Source organism: Myiozetetes cayanensis, unplaced genomic scaffold, assembly GCF_022539395.1.
Source record: "Myiozetetes cayanensis isolate MyiCay16 unplaced genomic scaffold, myiCay2020 scf958, whole genome shotgun sequence".
Lineage (NCBI taxonomy): Eukaryota > Metazoa > Chordata > Aves > Passeriformes > Tyrannidae > Myiozetetes > Myiozetetes cayanensis.
This window is the reverse complement of record NW_026088250.1, coordinates 1-11,187: the sequence shown is the minus strand read 5'-3', so window position 1 is coordinate 11,187 and position 11,187 is coordinate 1. Positions and strand designations below refer to the sequence as shown.

The 11,187-nt window shown below is 54.7% G+C and overlaps 1 protein-coding gene across 1 annotated transcript; it reads left to right on the top strand.

The window, feature by feature from the left end:
* Nucleotides 1-296: 296 nt before the first annotated feature.
* On the top strand, nt 297-11,158 carry GFUS (GDP-L-fucose synthase; the record flags this gene model as incomplete). The annotated part of the gene is made up of 10 exons (XM_050340719.1): nt 297-314; nt 1,277-1,429; nt 4,486-4,600; nt 4,804-4,932; nt 5,009-5,082; nt 7,828-7,961; nt 8,069-8,133; nt 10,675-10,741; nt 10,827-10,906; nt 11,014-11,158. Coding segments are annotated over exons 2-10 (949 nt in total), but the record flags the coding sequence as incomplete, so codon positions are not given.
* Between the last annotated feature and the right edge of the window lie 29 nt (nt 11,159-11,187).

Sequence of the window (11,187 nt, the reverse complement as noted above, 5' to 3'; positions counted from 1 at the left end):
TGCACCCCATTCCCTGTCCTTGCGCCCCATTTCCTTCTCCTGCACCCCATTCCCTGTCCCTGCACCCCATTCCCTGTCCCTGCACCCCGTTCCCAACTCCTGCACCCGAACAGGGACTACGTTTCCCGACAAGCCACGCGGCAGCGCCCGCTGACGGCGGCGGAAGGTGCCGAGCGGAGCCGAACCCACCGAGCCCTTCCGAGTCTGTCCGAACCCACCCGAGTGAACCCGAACCCACCCGAGTCTGCCCGAATTTACCCGAGTCCGCCCGAACCTACCCGAACGCAGCCGAGTGGCCCCGAGCGCAGCCGAGGGTGAGACGCGCCCCCCGCCCCATTAAAGGGCCATTTGGGGGTTCAGGAGCCCCCCCAAACTGCGGGGTCGGGGAGAAACAGGAGCGGGAGGATCCCCAGAGTGGGGCGAGGGGGGGCAGGAGGGGTGGAAGGTTCGGGGTTGGGAGGAGGGGAAGAAGCAGCGGGAGGAGGGGGGTGCGGGAGTGGGATTTGGGGGGGAAGGGGAGGGTTAGGACAGGGTGCAAAGCTGGGATTTGGGGTGCAGAGCTGGGATTTGGGGTGCAGAGCTGGGATTTGGGGTGCGGGGCGCACATCTGGGTGCAGACGTAGGGCTTGACGTGGAGACCTGATATTTTTTGGGGGGGTTGAGGGGAGGTGTGGGGTGCACACCTGGGATTTGGGGTGCGGGGCTTAGTGTGGGGGTGCCGATCTTGGGCTCGGCTTAAGCGGCGAGGCCCGGGTGTTAGACCCGGGATTTGGGGGTGCAGGGGAGCCATGAGAACTGGGAATTGGGGTGCAGGGAGGGATTTGGGGTGCAGGGAGTTATTTGGGGTGCAGCCCTGGGGGTGCAGGAGGAGACCTGGGCTGCAGGGAGGGATTTGTGGGGGCAGCCCTGAGGGTACGGGGGAGATTTGGGGTACAGAGGGTGATTTGGGGGTGCAGGAGATGATTTGGGGCAGAGCCCTGGGGACACAGGGGTGATCTGAGTCCCAACCCTGGGGCTGCAGGTGGGAGATTTGGGGGTGCAGGGGGCAATTTTGGGGTCCAACCCTGGGGCTGGCCCGCCCCTCCCACCTGTCCCCTCCCCGCCCAGGTGTCCCCACGTGGCAGGTCTGGCCCCGGGCCGGTGTCACCGCAGCTGTCCCCACTTTCCAATCCCTGCAGTTGGGCCACGTCAGAGCCCAACCCGCCCCTCCCGCTCCTCTTCTGCCAGAAACACCCAAAAACCGCCCCCCAAAACGATCCCCCCGTGTCCCCCCCAGCAGGGACGGGACCATGACGGAGGTGACCAAGCGCATCCTGGTCACGGGGGGCACCGGCCTGGTGGGCAAGGCCATCGAGAAGGTGGTGGCAGATGGGGAGGGGCGGCCGGACGAGCGCTGGATCTTCGTGTCCTCCCGGGACGCCGACCTGACGTGAGTCGGGATTCCCCCTGGGGATCTCCCCGCGAGCTGCTCTGCTGATCCCCAAAATTTCCCCATCCCAGGACTGAGTTTTTTCTTGTAAACCCCCCAGTCTGACACTGAACCCCAAAATTTCCCTATCCCAGGACTTTTTTCTTGTAAACACCTCAGTCTGACACTGAACCCCAAAATTTCCCCATCCCAGGACTGAGTTTTTTTCTTGTAAACACCCCAGTCTGACACTGAACCCCAAAATTTCCCCATCCCAGGACTGAGTTTTTTCTTGTAAACACCCCAGTCTGACACTGAACCCCAAAATTTCCCCATCCCAGGACTGAGTTTTTTCTTGTAAACACCCCAATCTGACACTGAACCCCAAAATTTCCCCATCCCAGGACTTTTTTCTTGTAAACACCCCAGTCTGACACTGAACCCCAAAATTTCCCCATCCCAGGACTTTTTTCTTGTGAACACCTCAGTCTGACACTGAACCCCAAAATTTCCCCATCCCAGGATTGAGTTTTTTCTTGTAAACACCCCAATCTGACACTGAACCCCAAAATTTCCCCATCCCAGGACTGAGTTTTTTTCTTGTAAACACCCCAATCTGACACTGAACCCCAAAATTTCCCCATCCCAGGACTGAGTTTTTTCTTGTAAACACCCCAATCTGACACTGAACCCCAAAATTTCCCCATCCCAGGATTGAGTTCTTTCTTGTAAACACCCCAATCTGACACTGAACCCCAAAATTTCCCCATCCCAGGACTTTTTTCTTGTAAACACCCCAATCTGACACTGAACCCCAAAATTTCCCCATCCCAGGATTGATTTTTTCATTGGAAGGGTCCCAATCTGCTCTGTTGACCCCACTGAATCCCAAAATTTCCCATCCCAGAACTGGGTTTTTCCTTACAATCCCCACAATCTGCTCTGTTGACCTCACTGAACCATAAAGTTTCCCATCCCAGGACTGAGTTTTTTTCTTGTAAACACCCCAATTTGCCACTGAACCCCAAAATTTCCCATCCCAGGATTGGGGTTTCCCTTGGAAACCCCCCAGTCTGACACTGAACCCCAAAATTTCCCCATCCCAGGATTGAGTTTTTTCTTGTAAACACCCCAATCTGACACTGAACCCCAAAATTTCCCCATCCCAGGACTGAGTTTTTTCTTGTAAACACCATAACCTGACACTGAACCCCAAAATTTCCCCATCCCAGGACTTTTTTCTTGTGAACACTCCAATCTGCCACTGATCCCCAAAATTTCCCCATCCCAGGACTGAGTTTTTCATTGGAAGGGTCCAAATCTGCTCTGTTGACCCCACTGAATCCCAAAATTTCCCATCCCAGGACTGGGTTTTTCCTTACAATCCCCACAATCTGCTCTGTTGACCTCACTGAACCCCAAAGTTTCCCATCCCAGGACTGATTTTTTTTTCTTGTAAACACTCCAATTTGACACTGAACCCCAAAATTTCCCCTCCCAGGATACAGATTTTCCTTGGAATCGCCACAATCTGCTCTGTTGACCCCACTGAACCCCAAAATTTCCCCATCCCAGGACTGAGTTTTTTCTTGTGAACACCCCAATCTGACACTGAACCCCAAAATTTCCCCATCCCAGGATTGAGTTTTTCCTTGGAAGGGTCCCAATCTGCTCTGTTGACCCCAATGAATCCCAAAATTTCCCATCCCAGGATTGGGTTTTTCCTTGGAATCTCCACAGTCTGCTCTGTTGACCTCACTGAACCCCAAAGTTTCCCATCCTAGGATTGAGTTTTGCCTTGGAAACCTCCCAGTCTGCCACCGAACCCCAAAATTTCCCCTCCCAGGATACAGATTTTCCTTGGAATCGCCACAATCTGCTCTGTTCACCCCACCAAACCTCCAAATTTCCCATCCCAGGACTGGGTTTTTCATTGCAATCCCCACAATCTGCTCTGTTGACCTCACTGAACCCCAAAATTTCCCCATCCCAGGACTGAGTTTTTTCTTGTAAACACCTCAGTCTGACACTGAATCCCAAAATTTCCCCATCCCAGGACTTTTTTCTTGTAAACACCCCAGTCTGACACTGAACCCCAAAATTTCCCCTCCCAGGATACAGCTTTTCCTTGGAATTGCCACAATCTGCTCTGTTCACCCCACTGAATCCCAAAATTTCCCATCCCAGGACTGGGTTTTTCCTTGCAATCTCCACAATCTGCTCTGTTGACCTCACTGAACCCCAAAGTTTCCCCATCCCAGGACTGAGTTTTTTCTTGTAAACACCCCAATTTGCCACTGAACCCCAAAATTTCCCCATCCCAGGATTGAATTTTTCCTTGGAAGGGTCCCAATCTGCTCTGTTGACCCCACTGAACCCCAAAATTTCCCCTCCCAGGACTGAGTTTTTCATTGGAAGGGTCCCAATCTGCTCTGTTGACCTCACTGAACCCCAAAGTTTCCCATCCTAGGATTGAGTTTTGCCTTGGAAACCTCCCAGTCTGCCACTGAACCCCAAAATTTCCCCATCCCAGGATTGAGTTTTTCCTTGGAAGGGTCCCAATCTGCTCTGTTGACCCCAATGAATCCCAAAATTTCCCGTCCCAGGACTGGGTTTTTCCTTGCAATCCCCACAATCTGCTCTGTTGACCTCACTGAACCCCAAAGTTTCCCATCCCAGGATTGATTTTTTTTCTTGTAAACACCCCAATTTGCCACTAAACCCCAAAATTTCTCATCCCAGGATTGAGTTTTCCCTTGGAAACCCCCCGGTCTGACACTGAACCCCAAAATTTCCCATCCTAGGATTGGGTTTTCCCTTGGAAACCCCCCAGTGTGACACTGAACCCCAAAATTTCTCCTCCCAGGACTGAGTTTTGCCTTGGAAAGGCCCCAATCTGCTCTGTTGACCCCCACAGAACCCCAAAATATCCCATCCCACGATTTGGTTTTTCCTTGAAAACAGCCCGATCTGCCACCGAACGCCAAAATTTCCCATCCCAGGATTGGATTTTTCCTTAGAAACGCCCCCGAACCTGCTCTGTTGACCTCAGGGAATCCCAAAATCCCCCATTCCAGGAGCAGCTCCGAGACCAAGGCGCTGTTTGAGAGGCACAGGCCCACCCACGTCATCCACTTGGCCGCCATGGTCGGGGGCCTCTTCAAGAACATCCGCTCCAACCTGGATTTCTGGGTGAGCACATGGAAAAACTGGCCCTGGGGGGTGCGGTTCCCTGGGGATGGGGGATGTGGGGATGCAGGGATATGGGGGCTGGTCCTGCCTCCAGAGCCAAGAGCTCCGGTGGTTCCGGGAGTTATTAACGAGTCGTCGCTCGGCGGCGAAGGGATTTGGGGGAACGCCCATCCCGCATTCCCGACAAAACCCTCCTTTCCCAGAGGACCAACATCCACATCAACGACAACGTCCTGCACTCGGCCCACGAGATGGGGGTGGAGAAGGTGGTCTCCTGCCTCTCCACCTGCATCTTCCCGGACAAGACCACCTATCCCATCGACGAGACCATGGTGAGTGTTCCTGTCCCCCCCTCCCGCGGCATTCCAGGGAATTCCCTGCCTGACTCTCCGCTCCCCGCGTTCCCAGATCCACAACGGGCCCCCCCACAGCTCCAACTTCGGCTACTCCTACGCCAAGAGGATGATTGACATCCAGAATAGGTGAGGGACACACACAGGAGACCCTTCCCAGGGTGGGAGCACTCCCTGGGTTATCGGGCGATGGGAATCCCCGTGGGAGGGTGAGGAGGGTGGATGAGGAAGGAGGGTGATGAAACACTGGCTCAGGGAGTCCAGGGAAGTGATCCAAGGTCAGGTTGGATGGGCCTTGGAGCATCCTGGGATAGTGGGAGGTGTCTCCTTGCACGGTGGTTGGGTGAGATGACCTGAAGGAGTTCCTTTCCAGCCTAACCCATTCCATGATTCTATGCCTGAAATCCACTCCCAAATCCCTACACCCAGCCCGTGATTCTGTGACCAAAATCTGTCCCCAAATCCTCAAGCCCATCCCATGATTTTACAACCAAAATCCATTCCCAATCCCCAAACTCACCCCATGATTCTGGGAACAAAATCCATTCCCAAATCCCCAAACCCATCCTATGATGCTATGGCCAAAATCCAGTCCCATTCCCAATCCTATCCCATGACTCCATGACCAAAATCCAGTCCCATTCCCAATCCTATCCCATGACTTTACAACCAAAATCCAGTCCCAAATCCTCAAACCCATCCCATAATTCCATGACCAAAATCCAGTCCCATTCCCAATCCTATCCCATGACTCCATGACCAAAATCCAGTCCCAAATCCATCCCATGATTCTATGACCAAACTCTGTCCCCAAATCCTCAAGCCCATCCCATGATTCTGGGAACAAAATCCATTCCCAAATCCCCAAACCCATCCCATGATGCTGTGGCCAAAATCCAGTCCCATTCCCAATCCCATCCAATGACTCCATGACCAAAATCCAGTCCCAAATCCATCCCATGATTCTATGACCAAACTCTGTCCCCAAATCCTCAAGCCCATCCCATGATTCTGGGAGCAAAATCCAGTCCCAATCCCCAAATCCATCCCATGATTCTGGGAACAAAATCCATTCCCAAATCCCCAAACCCATCCCATGATGCTGTGGCCAAAATCCAGTCCCATTCCCAATCCCATCCCATGACTCCATGACCAAAATCCAGTTCCAAATCCATCCCATGATTCTATGACCAAAATCCATCCCCAAATCCTCAAGCCCATCCCATGATTTTACAACCAAAATCCATTCCCAATCCCCAAACCCATCCCATGATGCTATGGCCAAAACCCAGTCCCATTCCCAATCCTATCCCATGACTCCATGACCAAAATCCATCCCCAAATCCATCCCATGATTCTATGACCAAAATCTGTTCCCAGATCCTCAAACCCATCCCATGATTTTACAACCAAAATCCATTCCCAATCCTCAAACCCATCCCATGATTCTGGGAACAAAATCCATTCCCAAATCCCCAAACCCATCCCATGATTCCATGGCCAAAATCCAGTCCCATTCCCAATCCTATCCCATGACTCCATGACCAAAATCCAGTCCCAAATCCATCCCATGATTCTATGACCAAACTCTGTCCCCAAATCCTCAAGCCCATCCCATGATTCTGGGAGCAAAATCCAGTCCCAATCCCCAAATCCATCCCATGATTCTGGGAACAAAATCCATTCCCAAATCCCCAAACCCATCCCATGATGCTGTGGCCAAAATCCAGTCCCATTCCCAATCCCATCCCATGACTCCATGACCAAAATCCAGTTCCAAATCCATCCCATGATTCTATGACCAAAATCCATCCCCAAATCCTCAAGCCCATCCCATGATTTTACAACCAAAATCCATTCCCAATCCCCAAACCCATCCCATGATGCTATGGCCAAAACCCAGTCCCATTCCCAATCCTATCCCATGATTCCATGGCCAAAATCCATTCCCAAATCCATCCCATGATTCTATGACCAAACTCTGTCCCCAAATCCTCAAGCACATCCCATGATTTTACAACCAAAATCCATTCCCAAATCCTCAAACCCATCCCATGATGCTGTGGCCAAAATCCAGTCCCATTCCCAATCCCATCCCATGACTCCATGACCAAAATCCAGTCCCAAATCCATCCCATGATTCTATGACCAAACTCTGTCCCCAAATCCTCAAGCCCATCCCATGATTTTACAACCAAAATCCAGTCCCAATCCCCAAACTCGCCCCATGATTCTGGGAACAAAATCCATTCCCAAATCCCCAAACCCATCCCATGATGCTGTGGCCAAAATCCAGTCCCATTCCCAATCCCATCCAATGACTCCATGACCAAAATCCAGTCCCAAATCCATCCCATGATTCTATGACCAAACTCTGTCCCCAAATCCTCAAGCACATCCCGTGATTTTACAACCCAAATCCATTCCCAATCCCCAAATCCATCCCATGATTCTGGGAACAAAATCCATTCCCAAATCCCCAAATCAATCCCGTGATTCTATGACCAAACTCTGTCCCCAAATCCTCAAGCACATCCCATGATTTTACAACCCAAATCCATTCCCAATTCCCAAATCCATCCCGAGATTCTGACCAAAATCCATTCCCAAATCCCCAAATGCATCCCATGACTCCATGACCAAAATCCATCCCAAATCCCATCCCGTGATTTTAGGACCAAAATCCATTCCCAGTCCCCCCAGGATTGTGTGACCAAAACTGACCAATCTGTGACCCGTGGGATTCCCGGGATTTCAACGGCGCTGGGGTGGAAGCCGGGGGGATAGCTGGGATCAGCAGGTGGAGGTGCTGCTGGCTGGGCTCTTCTGAGGCCATCCCATCCCCTGAGACCCCCATCCCTGCTCCCAATCCAGGGGTTATTCCGAGCAGCACGGCCGGCGCTTCACCGCCGTCATCCCCACCAACGTCTTCGGGCCGCACGACAACTTCAACATCGACGACGGCCACGTCCTGCCAGGCCTCATCCACAAGGTCCACCTGGCCAAACGTGAGCCTGGCAGGACTCCTGGGGGTTTGTTTTTTTTGGAGGGGGGGGTTTTCCTCCTCCCCACCTGCTCCGTGAGGTGGTGATGGACGCGCTCCTTCCTCCTGCAGAGTCCGGCTCCGCCCTGACCGTATGGGGAACGGGAAAGCCCAGGAGACAGTTCATCTACTCCCTGGTGTGTGGGGCTTTGGGAAGCTGGGAATGGGGCTGGAAAGGCTGGAATGGGACCCAGAAGGGTCTGAGTCATCATCTACTCCCTGGTGTGTGGGGCTTTGGGAAGCTGGGAATGGGACTGGAAAGGCTGGAATGGGTCCCAGAGGGGTCTGAGCCTACCTGGGCCATCCTTGGGATTGGGTTCCCTTGGGATGGGAGGGCTAACCCAGGAGACAGTTCATCATCTACTCCCTGGTGTGTGGGGCTTTGGGAAGCTGGGAATGGGGCTGGCAGGGCTGGAATGGGACCCAGAAGGATCTGAGTCCTCCTGGTTTGTCCTGGGCCATTCCTTGGGGTTGGGTTCCCTTGGGATGGGAGGGCAGGAAACATTCCATCATCTACTCCCTGGGGTGTGGGGCTTTGGGAAGCTGGGAATGGGGCTGGAAGGGCAAAGCCAGGAGACAGTTCATCTACTCCCTGGTGTGTGGGGCTTTGGGAAGCTGGGAATGGGGCTGGCAGGGCTGGAATGGGACCCAGAAGGGTCTGAGTCATCATCTACTCCCTGGGGTGTGAGGCTTTGGGGAGCAGGGAATGGGGCTGGAAAGGCTGGAATGGGTCCCAGATGGGTCTGAGCCTACCTGGGCCATCCTTGGGATTGGGTTCCCTTGGGATGGGAGGGCTAACCCAGGAGACAGTTCCATCATCTATTCCCAGGAGTGTGAGGCTTTGGGAAGCAGGGAATGGGGCTGGAAAGGCTGGAATGGGACCCCAGAAGGGTCTGAGTCCTCCTGGTTTGTCCTGGGCCAATCCTTGGGGTTGGGTTCCCTTGGGATGGGAGGGCAGGAAACATTCCATCTACTACTCCCTGGGGTGTGGGGCTTTGGGAAGCTGGGAATGGGGCTGGAAAGGCTGGAATGGGACCCCAGAGGGGTCTGAGCCTACCTGGGCCATCCTTGGGATTGGGTTCCCTTGGGATGGGAGGGCAGGAAACATTCCATCATCTACTCCCTGGGGTGTGGGGCTTTGGGGAGCAGGGAATGGGGCTGGAAGGGCTAACCCAGGAAACAGTTCATCATCTGCTCCCTGGGGTGTGGGGCCTTGGGAAGCTGGGAATGGGGCTGGAAAGGCTGGAATGGGACCCCAGAAGGGTCTGAGTCCTCCTGGTTTGTCCTGGGCCAATCCTTGGGGTTGGGTTCCCTTGGGATGGGAGGGCAGGAAACATTCCATCTACTGCTCCCTGGGGTGTGGGGCTTTGGGAAGCTGGGAATGGGGCTGGAAGGGCAAAGCCAGGAGACAGTTCATCATCTACTCCCTGGGGTGTGGGGCTTTGGGAAGCTGGGAATGGGGCTGGAAGGACAAAGCCAGGAGACAATTCATCATCTAATCCCAGGGGTGTGGGGCCTTGGGAAGCTGGGAATGGGGCTGGAGAGGCTGGAATGGGACCCCAGAGGGGTCTGAGTCCTCCTGGTTTGTCCTGGGCCATTCCTTGGGGTTGGGTTCCCTTCCATCTACTACTCCCTGGGGTGTGGGGCTTTGGGAAGCTGGGAATGGGGCTGGAAGGACAAAGCCAGGAGACAGTTCATCATCTACTCCCTGGGACGTGGGGCTTTGGGAAGCAGGGAATGGGGCTGGAAAGGCTGGAATGGGACCCCAGAGGGGTCTGAGCCTACCTGGGCCATCCTTGGGGTTGGGTTCTCTTGGGATGGGAGGGCAGGAAACATTCCATTTACTGCTCCCTGGGGTGTGGGGCTTTGGGAAGCTGGGAATGGGGCTGGCAGGGCTGGAATGGGACCCAGAAGGATCTGAGTCCTCCTGGTTTGTCCTGGGCCATCCTTGGGGTTGGGTTCCCTTGGGATGGGAGGGCTAACCCAGCAGACAGTTCCATCATATATTCTGGGAGTGTGAGGCTTTGGGAAGCTGGGAATGGGGCTGGAAAGGCTGGAATGGGACCCCAGAAGGGTCTGAGTCCTCCTGGTTTGTCCTGGGCCATTCCTTGGGGTTGGGTTCCCTTCCATCTACTACTCCCTGGGGTGTGGGGCTTTGGGAAGCTGGGAATGGGGCTGGAAGGACAAAGCCAGGAGACAATTCATCATCTATTCCTGGGGGTGTGGGGCTTTGGGAAGCTGGGAATGGGGCTGGAAAGGCTGGAATGGGACCCCAGAGGGGTCTGAGCCTACCTGGGCCATCCTTGGGGTTGGGTTCCCTTGGGATGGGAGGGCTAAACTAGGAGACAGTTCATCATCTATTCCTGGGGGTGTGGAGCCTGGGGGAGCAGGGAATGGGGCTGGCAGGGCTGGAATGGGACCCAGAAGGGTCTGAGTCCTCCTGGTTTGTCCTGGGCCATTCCTTGGGGTTGGGTTCCCTTGGGATGGGAGGGCAGGAAACATTCCATCTACTGCTCCCTGGGGTGTGGGGCCTTGGGAAGCTGGGAATGGGGCTGGAAAGGCTGGAATGGGACCCCAGAGGGGGCTGAGCCTACCTGGCTTGTCCTGGGTCGGGTTCCTCGGGATGGGAATGCCGGGAACAGCAGTGACCCCCTCAAGGGTCGCGTGCTCTCCCACAGGACCTGGCCCGGCTCATCCTGTGGGTCCTGCGGGAATATGACGAGGTGGAGCCCATCATTCTGTCAGGTGAGCCCTCCCAGACTCCCCCCACCCCACTCCATCCATCCCCCTCTCCACGAGGGCCCAGCCACGATCCCGCCCTGCTCCGCAGTGGGAGAAGAAGATGAGGTGTCCATCCGGGAGGCGGCGGAGGCCGTGGCTGAGGCCATGGATTTCAGGGGAGAGCTGGTTGTATCCTTCCCCCAGGGGGACATCCCGTGCTCCAGAGCATCCCACCAGGATGGGGGGTGGGGGGAAACCAACCCCAGTTTTCCCTCCTTAATCCCTCCCCACCCCAGTTTGACCCCAGCAAGGCGGACGGGCAGTTCAAGAAGACGGCCAGCAACGCCAAACTGCGGCGGTACCTGCCCGGCTTCCAGTTCACTCCCTTCAGGAAAGGTGAGCTCCTGCCTCTGGGGGCATCTGGGTGCTCCATCCTATGGGGTGAGGAAGGAGGGTGGTGCAAAGCTGGC